This window comes from Haliotis rubra, unplaced genomic scaffold (genome assembly GCF_003918875.1).
Source record: "Haliotis rubra isolate DU_JTF1 unplaced genomic scaffold, ASM391887v1 Scf145, whole genome shotgun sequence".
Taxonomy (NCBI): Eukaryota; Metazoa; Mollusca; class Gastropoda; order Lepetellida; family Haliotidae; genus Haliotis; species Haliotis rubra.
This window is the reverse complement of record NW_025765392.1, coordinates 218,497-235,165: the sequence shown is the minus strand read 5'-3', so window position 1 is coordinate 235,165 and position 16,669 is coordinate 218,497. Positions and strand designations below refer to the sequence as shown.

Here is a 16,669-nt window from a genome sequence, read left to right as displayed (position 1 = left end):
CACGAAATGTTGGTACAAACTCAGAATATATAACGATACCTATAAATGCATGACAATAATCTTAAGTTATAGGTGTACAACTGAAACTTTTATATTTCTAGGATGATGCATTTAGTTTTCAACTCCTGTTTCCTGAATATTTCTGGAAATATAGTATGACCAGAAATTATTGAGAAATTTAGGAATATGTTTAATTGGATTTCTAGTATAAACAACCTTGACCAGCTATCAAGTGCTTGGTTTCATTCAAGAGAGACAACTCCGTTAATCCTTTTTCATTAGTTTGTGAAGAGTTATCCCCCTTTGTTTGACGGCATTTTCAGTTATCCTCAGTATGGATGATTTAGAGAAGAGGAAGTTGATTTTAGAGTATTATAACAAGGACATCAGATCAGCTAAAGTGATTTCAAGTAGAACAACCATCCCTTTGTCCACTGTTTATTGTGTTTGGAAAAAAATTGCAAATGGATATGGCATTGAGCACCAGGGAGGCGCAGGTAGGCCAATAAAATTGACTGTCGGTGACAGGAGGCGGCTTTGTATTCTTGTTTCTAAAAACAAACGAAAGAGTTTAGAAAACTTAAGGCTGGATATGATTGATTAGAGGAACTGTGGCTGTCTGTAAGGAGACAATTAGAACTGAGTTGCATGCAATGGGTTGGCAGAAAAGTCGAGGAATTCCATCACCGATCATGAAACCTGAAGAAAAGGAGCGAAGGTTGAACTGGTGCTTACAGCATAGAAATTTTAACTGGGACAATGTGATTTTCTTAGATGAAAGTTCTGTGTGGCTGAAAAACCTTTGTATCAGCGCCAAAAGTACAGTCCGAAATTTAACGTGTGGGGTGGCATATCTGTGTTAGGGGCAACGCTCCTCTGTGTATTTGAAGGGAATATGAACAGTGAGCGGTACACAGATATTCTCGAGGGACATTCCATCTGCTCACGTGTTCTATGGAAGTTTTTGGATTTTCCAGCAGGACAACGACCCAAAGCATCGTTCAAAGCATTCACAGGCCTGGTTTCGGACCCGAAATCTGAGATTATTAGATTGGTCAAGCTATAGCCCTGACCTAAATCCAATAGAAAATGTTTGGGGACTTATGAAGAAAAGTGTCAATAAGAAAAATCTGACAAATATTGCTGAAATGAACAAAGAGGTGGTCCGATATTGCGACAGCATGGACCACGACTTTCTAACTTCTTCGATCAGTAGTATGCCCCGCCGCACTGAAGCCTGCATTGCTGCCCATGGTGACTTGACAAAATACTAACTGTTTACCTGTCTTTGAATCTGGAGTTATGTTCTACTAATATTCACATTTGATACGTGAGTAATGAGTGAAAAAAAAAAAATACCATCTTAAATTCTCAATAATTTCTGGTTGTACTGTATAAGAACACTCTTGCTATTGTCATTACTATGTCGTACTAAAACCTTTTGTCATTTTATATTCCAGCAGTTTTTCTAAGATCCTTCCACAGAGTCTCGTCCCTGTCCTGGTAATCCTCTGCACGCAATATGCACTTCTCCTCTACAACATTCAGCAGACGCTCAGGCAGGTCCTCCACCTGCACGGGGCCCACAAGTAACAAAATGATCCGGTTAGGAATCAGATCCGTTACCGAGTAAAGTGCTGCATCAATGGTAAAGTGTGACCATTGAGAACAATCTTGAAGGAAGTCATCTGAAATCACCAGAACAGACTTCCAGCTGTACGTGATACCGCAAATAATACCGTCGGCGATAGGAACGCCTGGAAGAACATCCCGATCCTTCAGAAACAGACGCACAGGCTGATTACACAGTTCCAGCTCTGGTCGTACTTTCCGATAGACGAAAGGAATGTCAGCCTCACAATACGCGACAAAGAGGGTGAAATAAAAATCTTTGGGTGTTAAATATTGGATGCCCAACCCAAAGAGTTTCAGCAAAGCATTACGATATCGCATTGGATTATTGGAGACTATGTATACTGCAATAATTGAAGTAAACAATACCACCATTAATGTAACTGTGATGCTAAGCATCAGTTTGCCTGTACAGTAGCGAAACAATCTCTCATGATGTTGGGCCACATCCACAGTTCCTGTCATTGTGCCATTATCCAGAATGCAAGGGAAGTTTCTGTCAGTCTCGTAAATGACAGGTGTATCCACCAACCAAAGAATGAAGTCCAGATTTTCACAGCTACACGAAAAGGTGTTCCCTTTGAGAATAAGTCTGAGGTTGTTCTTTTCGAATGACAAATCCAGTTTCATTCTTGTGACTTTATCCAACTGTCCAATCAGATTGAAGGACATGTCGATAAGGATAAGCCGTGGATAATCAATGGTTTCAATGGGAAGGGTCTCAAACTCATTGTGAGATAGTTTTAGATGGATGATTGTATTTGAAATTGGACGAAGAGGTATATCAGTGAGTTCATTCATTGAAACATCCAAATATTGTATTGATTTCAGAGGACTGAATACATTATTGTCTCTGAAAGATATAGGGGAAAACTGTAACTTGCAATTTCGCAATGATAAGTGTGTTGCATTTTCAAATGAGTGAAAATTAAACACATTGTCAAACTTGTTTCCTGATAAATCAACATTGCTAACATTTTCTAAACCCCTCAAGTGCGTTAAACCAAACAAAGAGTTAGAAGCAAGGAGGACAGTTTCAAGATTGTGGGTGTTATTAAATACGATTTCTTGGACGGTGTGTGAACCTCCTGATATATCAGTTAAACCAAGATATCCAAGTTTAGGAGGCAATATGACTGTTACTGTTATGTTCTTACTTAATGATTCATAACTTTGGGTCCTTGGAAAGTCACCGTCTATTCTCTGCAGGCTGCAATCGAAATATTCAAGGTTGGAAAATCTGACAATGAAAAATAGTACACCAAGATCCCCAGCAAAATAGTTTTCAGACACATCTAGAACTTTCAAACAACTTTCAAACGGATCTATGTAGACTGCTGCATATTCGACCAAGTATAAGTGGTTATCTTTCAAAGATACTTCAGTGACACATATTTTAGTCAGATAACGCATACTTTCTTTAGTTAGGGCTCTATCAAGAAGTTCTTTTTCATGTTGCACTTCGTACTTATATGTACCATTGAACCAAATTTTGGTCATATTCCGATTTACAAAGGGATGGAGAAGACGTAAAGCGTTGTGGTTTCCTATTTGATTGTGGGTTAGTTCCAACTCTTTTAGGAACATTAGTGGCACTAGAACGCCTGGCTCACAGTCTTTTATACCACAATGATTTAAAACCAAAACCTCAAGCTTTGTTTCATTTAAACTCTGAAATGTTTCATTTCTTAATTTTTCTGTTGAACATTCGCCTCCATATATAAACCTGGAGTCCATCTGGAGTACTGTCAGATTTGCTAGTTTAGAGAATCCTGGACCAAACAAAGGATGAGGAACTGAGTCGATATACAGACTGTGGAGCTTGACGAGAGGAGGAAACACCCAATCCGGATATGAACTCATTTCAGTTTTTTCAAGATTTAGAGTGTTCAAACTCACAAGGTCACGGAAGACTTCCTCAGGGAAAGACACGTTGTCTGATCGCAATTTGTTCCGAGCAAGGAGAAGTTTGATGAGATTAAACAGGCCCCTGAATGCCTCTGGTTCCAACTCTGACAGCGGGTTCATGTTGATATTAAGATAGATGAGCTTCATAAACTTGTTAAATGTGTTATTTTTTAGAATTCTCAGATCATTTTCACTCATATCCAGGGCTTTTATATTTTCCGGAAGGTAGTCTGGGACTTGTTGAAGTTTTCTTCCAGTACAGTCAGCAAACAAACCTCCATATTGCTTGTCATAATGCACTGCACAAATCTGTTCATTTCCTTGGCACAATGTAAATGTCAGGAAAACAAGGAGAGTCCTCAACATTGTGTCTGAAACAACAACGAAAATGCATGGGCGTCGTTCATCGGATATATTATTTTAGCAAAATTATTATTACACTTTATAATGTAAGAAACACATTCATACAGTCATTATCGCTTACCTGTATAAGAAGTCAAGCAAATGAAAATACCAAGAAATCAATAAAATGTTGAGTATGTATTTGATATTGAATGATTTGGTTTGATTGTTGTTTAACACCACTCAGCAATATTCCAGCTACATTGCAGCGTCTGTAAATAATCGAATCTGGACCAAATTGGGATACCATGGCATGTCATCGAGCCTGACCACCCGATCCCATTAGTCGCCACTTACGACAAGCACAGGTTGCTGAAGACCATTTCTAGCCCGGATCTTCACGGGTATGATATTGCATCGAAAATTACCAATACGAGGGCAGGTAACTACATTTGAGGGCTGAGGCTTGTGTGTTTGTGGTGTCGTGCAGTATAGTGCTACATTAAGTCAGGGATATGGAAGGTACTGCATGAAACTACAACCCTATGGACTTTTCCAGTATATAGGGGGTTGGAGAATCTTCAGTCTTTTTCTTATGTAATAAGGGGAGCTGACTCTTGTCTATTATCTCACAATCTCTCATTACATCTCAAGTCAAATGAAGACAGCTATTGTGCGGAGATCATTCCACCACAGGAGGATCGACTTCCACTCGAGGTTCTGAAAGAAATCCCAATCCACTAATTTCTCTCATACATAAAGAACCTGTACGACGACGACTGCCTCTTCTGGTGCCTGCGCTACCAACACCTCGTCAACGAGTTGTCGGTTAATTGTCCATGCAGCGAGAAAGAGTCTTGTATCTTCCGGAAGGAATCTACACGTGCCAAAAGTTCGCCGTAGCAAAATACAAAGGGAAGACAAACAAACATTTTTCCCTGGGAGAGGATTGGGATAGGATTAGGATTTCGATATAGACATATCGAAGGATGGGATATATATACCCACGAAAAATAAACCATGCCACCAAAAAGAGGTTTGTCTTCTGACCAGATCCAAGAAATACGCTCCCTTCACTGTGTGCTCCCATCGAGCGAGGTCAAAAAGCGCTTTGGTATTGGGTCCACAAGGCTGTACGAACTATGGCAAGAGCCTGTTGTAGAACCTTCAACCCTATCGCCCGACGAAGAGATAGCTCCGACTGTCACAGAACCGGCGGACATCTTGTCTGCTAGCGAGACAGCTCCAAAGTGGTCGACCGACCATGACTTCTACTATCGTCTGGGGAGGCTCGAGGCTCGTGCGGAGCAAACCGCAAATACGTTGTCGGCTGGTGTGCAGCAAACGACGAATTTGTTGGTCGACATCTTGTCGAGGCCGGACAAGGACGTCAACGAATTCCGGGAGGAAATAGAAAGTGTCAACGAGGAGGAGGATACGCTGTCGGATATCGAGAAGGTGCTGCAGAAGGTGGAATCGTCCCAAAAGTGGACCTACCTTTCGCTTGCCGCCTTGTTTGTATGGAATGTCATCTACAAGACCTGGAAGCATGCCAGCACAACGCCGGCTGCCGCCCACCACCCAACACCAACCCACAAACATGACTACGAGATGCCGAAACATATGGACCCCCACCACATGCTGTAGAAAAAAATATATATATGTGTCCGCAATTTGAAATATAGTATATAGAACTACATAGTTTTGCAGCAATGCATATCATGTACAAGAGAGGAATTCGACAAAGCAGAGGCTGCATACTGGAAAGAGAACCCCATGGAGTATTCTTCTGTGGACGAAAAGCTACTAGAAATGGCTGGGGAAGGACCAATAGACCAACCAGCTCGTATACTAGGCCACTTTGGCACCGATACAGCAAAACGGTTTGCAAATCGCAGCAGAATGTATATCGTTGGGTACGCGAAAGGTATTCTATTCTGTATCCCTGGTGGGACTATTTGTTTCTAGCTGTATGCTACAGACACCAGTCTATCTTTGTTTTGTTGTTTGTTTTTGTTTTGTTTTTATGGTGCTGTCTTTTTTTCTTTTGTTTCTTGATAGAAAAAGCTATTGCCGCTCGGTCTCTGGGAGCAGCAACTTGACTTCTCGATCGTCTTTCCTCTTCGATATGGGCGATTGGCAGATTTTGCCCAGCCTGCACCGAAATGGTCCACCCACCAAACGTAGGTGTTCTATTCCGCCGGCGTCTCGAACCTTTTCTCATATCCTCTAGCCGTACACCGGAATTATTTTTTCTCCAGTCGATGGCGAATCCAGTAGCAGCAACAGTCGGTTCTTCCCTTCGTATTTCGCTACGGCAAACTTTTGGCACGTGTAAATTCCTTCCGAACGTCTGTGGCTTTTCGATGTTCGCTGCATGGAGGGGCTGCCACTTCCATATCCTTGGGTCCGTCGTAGTTGGGCAAAGGGGTGGTATGCCGTCCCCGTCCCCGTGGCGGATCTGCTTGTCCCGATAGCTTCCGGGACTTGGGTTCTGCTGGGCGGCAGTAGTCATCCGCGAGAACGATGCGGAGTTTGCCTGTCGTGGGTCGAAATTGGTTGGGTGGGTAGAAGAAGACGAAATCCACTATTTTGCCATCTTCGACGAATTGGCGAAAGTACAGCACATACAGGTCCAGAAACTGGCGAGGTATCTGGTAGTGCTCGTAGAAGGTGTGTCCCGATTTCTCCACGATTTGTTTCTCTCGGTCAGAAAGCAATACGTGGGGACACTTCTCCAGCAGTCTCTCAAAGACTTTGCCCATGTCAGGAGTTCTCTCGGAGCTGCCACGGATTCGCATGTATCGGACATGCGATATGTGGTACTTCCTCTTTGCTTCCTGAAGGGACAAACGACCCAATCGGATCTTGGCGTAGGATTTGCGCGATAGCTTGGTTCCGGGCATTTTGTTGTGTTCTATACCTATGTACCTAGTGTATCTCTAATTCGAGTGCACCTTCGCCGATGGAGAAACAACACGAGAGTGGTCCAAACCCCATCAACATACTGTTGTTGTTTTTCTGCGGTGGACTCCATTTTTGCTTTCCGTATACCTGTCTTGGGGTTGGATGGACTACTGGGATCGTGAAGAAAAAAACAACAATGCAAACAAAGAGTGTCCCTATATATTCAAATGTTGAGTGGAGATGCACCCTTTCGTCTTTTCCCTATTACTTTTACATAGGAATTTTGCTTTGTGGTACCGTACCCCCGTTGTGTATACTACCACATGGGTTCGATTGTCCCCTGTCGTGATGTTGCTGGAATATTGGTAAAAGCGACGTAAAACCATACTCACTCACTCAGTCTTGTGAAGCGTGTCAGAACTCCTGATAAATACGGCAAAGGCTCAGTTTTTCACAGGGAAGGTTCTTTGAACGACCACTGCAATGAGCTTATGTGCAGTGGGTTGAGAAGAGCAGCCCTGCTGAGTTATTCGCTGGGATGAAGTCGGCTAGCCTGAAAAGTGAAACAGAATACTTTATGTTTGCTGCTCAAAACTAGTCACTTACAACACATAACCGTCAATGTGTCATTTTGTGTCAAATTATAAATATGAAATGTAGATTGAGCAAAGAATTTAACTAGACTGTCCAACATCTTCTCAGTGGATGCCCAGTGGATGATACGTGGATTGGTTCTGTAATGGCCGTCTGCGCCATGCTTGTCGTGTTGACTCGCTCTACTATTAGGTGCGGGTCTGTAGCCTGCGATTTGTTTACTTCCGGGCATATGTCCTGACTTCGTGCGAGAATGGACGGCAAAATTATTGAAAGCTTTAAATGAGAATAAAATCACCAGGTTAGTGATACGCAAGGTACTTTACAGAGGTCAACTGAGCATAAATTGTGCAGTTTATTCAACGGTCAAAGCGATGGAAGCGTTTGTCAGACCGAAACCCAGCCGAGCCGAGCCGGGCCGCCATTTTGTTTCGATTTACTGACACACCTTTCTTATATCTTATATATATAGGTCAAACTTATAAACATATCAGAGTCAAGCGCCTATGCATATGGTCTGATTGACCATAATTCGACATCAAGTCATCCGGGTCAACTGATTGGAAAACGTGAACAGAGAGACCTGAAATGAACGATCAGCTGACCCCACCACTACCAGGGTGTTCTGGTTAACTGTCTGTATGTCCAAAAGTAGCATGTACCGCCTGCACAAACATGTAATGTGTAGCAAACACTGTCACGTTAAGGTTGGACCAGCCGGATCAGCGCACCTAGGCGATTACAATCTGTCAGACAGACCTTGAAACCTAATATTGCTTTAGCAAGTCAACATTACCAATGTTGAATGAAAAGGATCTTTACTGATATTCCAAGCAAGTGTAGCTCTGCAGATTGTGTTAAGTCTCTGAAAATGAATAACGTCTCTGGGGTCATTTTTATTATATTTTATGGTTAGAATTTAGGAATCAGTTCTTCTGTAATATAATATGTTCATTCAGAGACTAGATGTTAGTCTAAGAGGCTTAGTGGACGGAAGATGATTGAAAAAGCCCACCTTTGGAGCCCACTGCTACACCCACCTGTCGTTAAGAATACAAATATTCTTTTACACCTGTCTTCATTGTCGCTAACTAGCTGACTCGTTCACATGTCGCCATTGCTGGTGTAAGCAATAAACGCTTTGGCGCAGACATGCATTCATGTCTGCATTGGCCGAGAACCGACCGAGTCAAGCCAGCAACACGACCGTGTACATCCCTTCCAAATCTCCCTTTTTCTTGATATTTAAAAACAATATGGCCCTCGGGTTTGTGACTGAAAAGCTGGTATCGTTAAATTAAATAAACTGCCTGTCGGCACACCTACCTGTCATGAACTTACCTCCACAACAGTATGTAGAAACAGCCATGTACCCGTTCACTTCAGACAGCCAAGTCAATTGATTGAACGACCTAGACATTTAGGACTCAATATTATTGATTAAACCCTCCTTCAGAAATAACCGTGTCCCTTATCTCATAGAACTGGGGGTGCAGGTTGGGGTGGATGGGAGGGAGTCCATGAGACGTAGACTTCCACAGGCTCTTCCAAAGGTATATAAATCATTGTTCATGGTTATTCACGCATATTACACTAAGGCTTATGTTACATTACCTGTGTAACAATGTTCCAATTGAAAGAAATTGTATCAGTGGTGGGAAGAGGTGTGCTATATTTTGACAGAAGGCACTACGAAGTACTATAAACCTGTTGGCTACACGGACATCACATTTCTTTATTGTTTGTTGGTCTCTCACCAGGTTCTTTTATGGACTGATATCTCCTTAAGTTTTAGTTTCAGATTCGGAATCAACAGACATTTGGGGCTCGTTCGGAATCGAAATTTAATATATCACAAAAGTAGCTGTCAAAATTATTGGATTAAAATTATATTGTCTATTATCTGAACACCATGCATCCATACGCACATGTTATTGACTCATGACCCTAAAGTCGCTGACGTGTCTTCCTTTACATGTATTGAAAGATGCATCATTGAAGAAAATATATTTTCCTTGAACTCTACATCAAGCAATTACGTTTTTCCCTTAGTATTATATGCACATCTTGAAGAACGACAGCGCAGAACATTTGGCGACCGGGAGAGAGGAATTCGGTGTGAGTGGTTGAGTGTGGCAATGCGTCTCTGAAGTGTCTCCATGTTGTGTGTTAACTCCTCGGTCTGGCCTAGTGTGGCAATGCGCCTCTGAAGTCTCTCCATGTTGTGTGTTAACTCCTCGGTCTGGCCTAGTGTGGCAATGCGTCTCTGAAGTGTCTCCATGTTGTGTGTTAACTCCTCGGGCTTGCCTAGTGTGGCAATGCGTCTCTGACGTCTCTCCATGTTGTGTGTTAACTCCTCGGTCTGGCCTAGTGTGGCAATGCGTCTCTGAAGTCTCTCCATGTTGTGTGTTAACTCCTCGGTCTGGCCTAGTGTGGCAATGCGTCTCTGACGTCTCTCCATGTTGTGTGTTAACTCCTCGGTCTGGCCTAGTGTGGCAATGCGTCTCTGACGTCTCTCCATGTTGTGTGTTAACTCCTCGGTCTGGCCTAGTGTGGCAATGCGTCTCTGAAGTTTCTCCATGTTGTGTGTTAACTCCTCGGTCTGGCCTAGTGTGGCAATGCGTCTCTGAAGTCTCTCCATGTTGTGTGTTAACTCCTCGGTCTGGCCTAGTGTGGCAATGCGTCTCTGAAGTCTCTCCATGTTGTGTGTTAACTCCTCGGTCTGGCCTAGTGTGGCAATGCGTCTCTGAAGTCTCTCCATGTTGTGTGTTAACTCCTCGGTCTGGCCTAGTGTGGCAATGCGTCTCTGAAGTCTCTCCATGTTGTGTGTTAACTCCTCGGTCTGGCCTAGTGTGGCAATGCGTCTCTGACGTCTCTCCATGTTGTGTGTTAACTCCTCGGTCTCTGACGCTCCAGTGTGTTAACTAGTGTGGCAATGCGTCTCTGAAGTCTCTCCATGTTGTGTGTTAACTCCTCGGTCTGGCCTAGTGTGGGAATGCGTCTCTGAAGTTTCTCCATGTTGTGTGTTAACTCCTCGGTCTGGCCTAGTGTGGCAATGCGTCTCTGAAGTCTCTCCGTGTTGTGTGTTAACTCCTCGGGCTTGCCTAGTGTTGCAATGCGTCTCTGAAGCCTCTCCATGTTGTGTGTTAACTCCTCGGGCTTGCCTAGTGTGGCAATGCGTCTCTGACGTCTCTCCATGTTGTATGTTAACTCCTCGGTCTGGCCTAGTGTGGCAATGCGTCTTTGGAGTGTCTACATGTTGTGTGTTAACTCCTCGGTCTGGCCTAGTGTGGCAATGCGTCTCTGAAGTCTCTCCATGTTGTGTGTTAACTCCTCGGGCTTGCCTAGTGTGGCAATGCGTCTCTGACGTCTCTCCATGTTGTGTGTTAACTCCTCGGTCTGGCCTAGTGTGGCAATGCGTCTCTGACGTCTCTCCATGTTGTGTGTTAACTCCTCGGTCTGGCCTAGTGTGGCAATGCGTCTCTGACGTCTCTCCATGTTGTGTGTTAACTCTCGGTCTGGCCTAGTGTTGTGTGTTCTCCGTGTTGTGTGTTAACTCCTCGGTCTGGCCTAGTGTGGCAATGCGTCTCTGACGTCTCTCCATGTTGTGTGTTAACTCCTCGGTCTGGCCTAGTGTGGCAATGCGTCTCTGAAGTCTCTCCATGTTGTGTGTTAACTCCTCGGTCTGGCCTAGTGTGGCAATGCGTCTCTGAAGTCTCTCCATGTTGTGTGTTAACTCCTCGGTCTGGCCTAGTGTGGCAATGCGTCTCTGAAGTGTCTCCATGTTGTGTGTTAACTCCTCGGGCTTGCCTAGTGTGGCAATGCGTCTCTGACGTCTCTCCATGTTGTGTGTTAACTCCTCGGTCTGGCCTAGTGTGGCAATGCGTCTCTGAAACAACTTCAAGGTATATGAAGTCCATCAACTTCCAGATGACCACACGGATGCCTATAGGCATCCTAAACGTGTACTGGAAAATGATACAGCACATTTATTCACGCGGAAAGATCCATATAACTTCACGTTAACATTATGTAAGCATGTCTGTTTTTAAGTATCCTGGATCATGTGCAACACAGTCATCCCGCTCGTACATTGTCTGCAGGGAAGGAGGTCGATACTTTGCAAGTTCCAGGAGCATCCCGACAGTGTTTGGGAGGCAACATCTTCTCGCTCTTCCCACACAGCAGTTCATAACCGCATACTTATGAATCTGTTTATTGTGTGTCAATCTGGCCTAGTGTGGCAATGCGTCTCTGAAGTCTCTCCATGTTGTGTGTTATCTCCTCGTTCTGGCCTAGTGTGGCAATGAGTCTCTGACGTCTCTCCATCTTGTGTGTTAACTCCTCGGTCTGGCCTAGTGTGGCAATGCGTCTCTGAAGTCTCTCCATGTTGTGTGTTAACTCCTCGATCTGGCCTAGTGTGGCAATGCGTCTCTGAAGTTTCTCCATGTTGTGTGTTATCTCCTCGTTCTGGCCTAGTGTGGCAATGAGTCTCTGACGTCTCTCCATCTTGTGTGTTAACTCCTCGGTCTGGCCTAGTGTGGGAATGCGTCTCTGAAGTCTCTCCATGTTGTGTGTTAACTCCTCGGTCTGGCCTAGTGTGGGAATGCGTCTCTGAAGTTTCTCCATGTTGTGTGTTAACTCCTCGGTCTGGCCTAGTGTGGCAATGCGTCTCTGAAGTCTCTCCGTGTTGTGTGTTAACTCCTCGGGCTTGCCTAGTGTTGCAATGCGTCTCTGAAGCCTCTCCATGTTGTGTGTTAACTCCTCGGGCTTGCCTAGTGTGGCAATGCGTCTCTGACGTCTCTCCATGTTGTATGTTAACTCCTCGGTCTGGCCTAGTGTGGCAATGCGTCTTTGGAGTGTCTACATGTTGTGTGTTAACTCCTCGGTCTGGCCTAGTGTGGCAATGCGTCTCTGAAGTCTCTCCAAGTTGTGTGTTAACTCCTCGGGCTTGCCTAGTGTGGCAATGCGTCTCTGACGTCTCTCCATGTTGCGTGTTAACTCCTCGGTCTGGCCTAGTGTGGCAATGCGTCTCTGACGTCTCTCCATGTTGTGTGTTAACTCCTCGGTCTGGCCTAGTGTGGCAATGCGTCTCTGACGTCTCTCCATGTTGTGTGTTAACTCCTCGGTCTGGCCTAGTGTGGCAATGCGTCTCTGACGTCTCTCCGTGTTGTGTGTTATCTCCTCGGTCTGGCCTAGTGTGGCAATGCGTCTTTGACGTCTCTCCATGTTGTGTGTTAACTCCTCGGTCTGGCCTAGTGTAGCAATGCGTCTCTGAAGTCTCTCCATGTTGTGTGTTAACTCCTCGGTCTGGCCTAGTGTGGCAATGCGCCTCTGAAGTCTCTCCATGTTGTGTGTTAACTCCTCGGTCTGGCCTAGTGTGGCAATGCGTCTCTGAAGTGTCTCCATGTTGTGTGTTAACTCCTCGGGCTTGCCTAGTGTGGCAATGCGTCTCTGACGTCTCTCCATGTTGTGTGTTAACTCCTCGGTCTGGCCTAGTGTGGCAATGCGTCTCTGAAACAACTTCAAGGTATATGAAGTCCATCAACTTCCAGATGACCACACGGATGCCTATAGGCATCCTAAACGTGTACTGGAAAATGATACAGCACATTTATTCACGCGGAAAGATCCATATAACTTCACGTTAACATTATGTAAGCATGTCTGTTTTTAAGTATCCTGGATCATGTGCAACACAGTCATCCCGCTCGTACATTGTCTGCAGGGAAGGAGGTCGATACTTTGCAAGTTCCAGGAGCATCCCGACAGTGTTTGGGAGGCAACATCTTCTCGCTCTTCCCACACAGCAGTTCATAACCGCATACTTATGAATCTGTTTATTGTGTGTCAAAGATGAGCATAGTGATCGTGTCAACAAGTTAGCTAAAGATGAAAGGAATGAAATGAAATAAAATAATGCGCTATCTGAAAAAGCAAATAGAAAGTGAAAGACATTATCTTATGGTATTTTATAAACTGTTGTTTTTCTTTTCCAAAATATATTATAATATTTATTTGTTATGTTTCTATACAGGTGCAAGTACCTTTGTTTTAAACATAATTTATTGTCCATAATGACGAAGGGATTGGGTACAAGTACATTGCTTATTGTCGCCTTTTCCCAATATACAAAGAAATGTATCAACACAAATGGTGGTGACACCCAATATTGACACAACTGACTTGTCACACCACTCCTGTCTCAGTCCGTTTCCTGTTTAAAGGTATTTGTTTTGACACTGACTTATAATACAATCAGTGGAAGTAGCAAACATTTTCGTCTGGGACTTTCATCTAAGTCAGTGAGCATTGTTTTATGCAGCTTTTACCCACATGTCGACAATGTCACCGTGAATATCTGTGTGGGGCATCCGACGCATGTCTTTGTTGTGACGAGAAGACGCTTCAACCACTGCTACCCCCGATGGGCTGACCTCAGAGCTACAGAGGGAGACTGCCCCTGCCCCCTCTCATCCAGAAAGTCACCATTGAGGTAAACATCCACATCCGGACAGGACATGTTTCACGTTTGGCAAGGACTTAAGCTGTGAAGATATCTTATTTGCTTTTACCACACAAATCCCATTTTATTTATCATAGATCATAGCAGTTAACAGTCTGATTAAACATGACCTATAAATTGTTGGCACGGAGACTGTTATCTTTGCTTAATATCTTTATAACCATAGTGAGTTTTTCAGTGTTGTTGGTAATTGGTATCATACTTTTGTGCTGCCACCTTGCCAGCGAAACCATCTAGTGCCGTTCAAGTATACTACTCATCTTTCCATAGAATATTCAGATATATTCAATTCTAAATGCACACTTGATATATTGTCAAAATCAACATTGTGTTGATGTCTGTATCAAATGTGGTGTATTGTATCATAAGGTGGAGTATTCCTTTAATGACTATACTAAAAAATACGCATTGCCATGTCTCACATATTTCCGCCATTACCCCAAGCTCTTGGACTGTGTTGCTCATTTGTAGAGTAAATTATGACCCATTGTCATAATGTGTAATTGAAACCTGCAATTCCCACAGTCCCAGGCCCACCGTGATATCTCTATCTAGCACTGTTTGACAATGGGCTATTTATGAGTCATGCAGTTCATTGTTTATGACAACTGGGTTGCTGTCGTGTGACATAAACCTGCCCTTCTCACCCTACAGTGTCATCAGGAAGTTGGGCTGGGTTGCCCACTTCACACATACAACAACATAGCACTTCTCTATACCACTTCTCAATGGCACTTCTCTATACCACTTCTCCATGGCACTTCTCCATGGCACTTCTCTATACCACTTCTCCATGGCACTTCTCCACAGCACTTCAACTTGGTTCTGTATCTTATCAAATGTGGAATGCAGTAACAGCTATAGCAGAATAAACATTTGTTTGACTGCAATACAGTCAACGAATGAGATTATATAATGCTGTTTGTTACGTCCAGATGGCAGTATTTGTTAAACAAATACTCTAAATACAAGTTGAGTATAGAACACAACATTTGGTAGGCACAGTAATATACGTCGTTCTATATCATTATAAACTTGATATGTAAAAGAATAACTGTTGTGTGTCAGGCAAAGATAATTCCAAGATATTTTTATGGATTAAACGTCTTTTTTAATTTCTCTCACAACGTTTCGAGACCATTCCAGGTCCCTTCATCAGGTGAACTGGCAGTTAGGACTATGACCAGGCCCATTAACACCCGGGTTGCTGAACACAAGTCATCAGTATGCAAACAAAATGATAAGTCAGCTATATCGGAGCACAAGGCAAATAACCCAAGTCATGTAATCATGTGGAATGATATTAGGGTGATTTCGAGAAATAACAATGACTGGCGTCGGAGAAAACTACAGGAAGCTGTCGAGATAAGGAGACATAAACCAGCAATTAATCGTGATCAAGGTGTAACCTGCCAAGTGCGTGGGACCTCTTGATTAACTTTTGATGAACTTTTGATGAACTTTAGATACAAGAAAAAAACGAGTCTACTATTCTTTTTGGAAAGCCTGCTATCAAGTAACCTTTGTGTAATTAGCAGTTGTTGTGTATTGACAATTCAACTTTCAACTCTATTATTTAGCATGAATTTCATCATTATGTAATTAACTCTTCAAACTCACTTATACAGTACTCTCCCTAGTGTACTGTGATGTCACTTGCATTGTGACGTCATAACTCAGTTATGACGTCATAGTGACGACGTCATAGTCCTAACTGCCAGTTCACCTGATGAAGGGACCTGGAATGGTCTCGAAACGTTGTGAGAGAAATTAAAAAAGAAGTTTAATCCATAAAAATATCTTGGACATCAATGTACAACTTCTAAATGCCACTGAAAGACAAAGATAATTCCTATCAAAAGTGTATTTAGAGTATTTTTATTTAATGTTTTCTTGAAGACTCGGGTAAGAATAAGTCTTCAGCAAGCCATGCTCTTACGACATGGGTTACTGAAGACCAATTCTAACCCGGATCTTCACAGGTTCCCTGTCTCAAAGATTAATCGTAATGCGTAATAGTATCAAAGAAGGACTTATATTTAGGGAGACAAGCGGAATTAATACCATGTGGATTATTAAAACATCAAAAGGTTTGCTAAAATTGTTACACTTTCAGAAACTGACTGAGTTATTTCTATCAAAACATTTGATTTCTCAACGTTTTTCCCACATGACAAACTTAAGGGGAAGGCTCATTAATTGATCCAGGGGCATTTGGTCCAATAAACGTGTGGTATATATGAATATTGTAATTATTCTCTCTAAATACAAGTATGCAGAAACTGCCAGCAACAAAACGTCAGACAGTATTATCCGACAGTTTGTAACGTATCTGACTGGCAGAGAAGGGCAAGGACTTTCCACCTGTAGTCGTATTAGTTGTACGTGAACACACTCATGCCCCTTGCAGCCTGTTTTGCTGGTGTTGTCGTATTGCACCCATCGGGCGTTGCTTGGTTCATGTATCATACACATAGTAAAACATTCACAAGTCAGACACTGGGCACGGTATGAACGGTCAGGGCATATTTTTGATCTTGTAGACTAAGGGATTTATAAAGGCTTTTATGTGATGCATTTTCTTTCTACACTGTTATATGTCGTAAGAGGCGACTAATGGGATCGGGTGGTCAGGCTCGCTGACTTGGTTGACACATGTCATCGGTTCCCAAATGCGTAGATCGATGCTCATGATGTTGATCACTGGATTGTCTGGTCCAGATTCGATTATTTACAGATCGCCGCCATATAGCTGGAATA

At 43.2% G+C, this 16,669-nt stretch overlaps 2 protein-coding genes across 2 annotated transcripts; both read right to left on the bottom strand.

Annotated features, from left to right (window-relative positions):
• Nucleotides 1-1,285: 1,285 nt before the first annotated feature.
• On the bottom strand, nucleotides 1,286-2,006 carry LOC124269475 (toll-like receptor 2). Its single transcript, XM_046704476.1, has one exon. It carries the CDS (start codon nucleotides 1,951-1,953, stop codon nucleotides 1,450-1,452), a length of 504 nt encoding a protein of 167 aa, XP_046560432.1. The 5' UTR covers nucleotides 1,954-2,006; the 3' UTR covers nucleotides 1,286-1,449.
• Nucleotides 2,007-10,272: 8,266 nt separating this feature from the next.
• LOC124269431 (golgin subfamily A member 6-like protein 7) lies at nucleotides 10,273-12,732 on the bottom strand. Its single transcript, XM_046704436.1, has 3 exons — nucleotides 12,543-12,732; nucleotides 11,883-12,218; nucleotides 10,273-10,607 (listed from the first exon to the last, which is right to left on the bottom strand). The coding sequence occupies exons 1-3, from the start codon at nucleotides 12,730-12,732 to the stop codon at nucleotides 10,273-10,275; spliced, it is 861 nt and encodes a 286-aa protein (XP_046560392.1).
• Nucleotides 12,733-16,669: the final 3,937 nt, after the last annotated feature.

Bases quoted from the DNA above. Each gene is read 5' to 3' on its own strand.
- LOC124269475 (XM_046704476.1), bottom strand. From the start codon at position 1,953: ATGCGATATCGTAATGCTTTGCTGAAACTCTTTGGGTTGGGCATCCAA.
- LOC124269431 (XM_046704436.1), bottom strand. From the start codon at position 12,732: ATGGAGAGACTTCAGAGGCGCATTGCCACACTAGGCCAGACCGAGGAG. The intron at 12,219-12,542 runs GTCAGAGACGCA...TTGCCACACTAG, and splicing joins AACACACAACACGGAGAGAC to GCCAGACCGAGGAGTTAACA. The intron at 10,608-11,882 runs GTCAGAGACTCA...TTGCCACACTAG, and splicing joins AACACACAAGATGGAGAGAC to GCCAGACCGAGGAGTTAACA.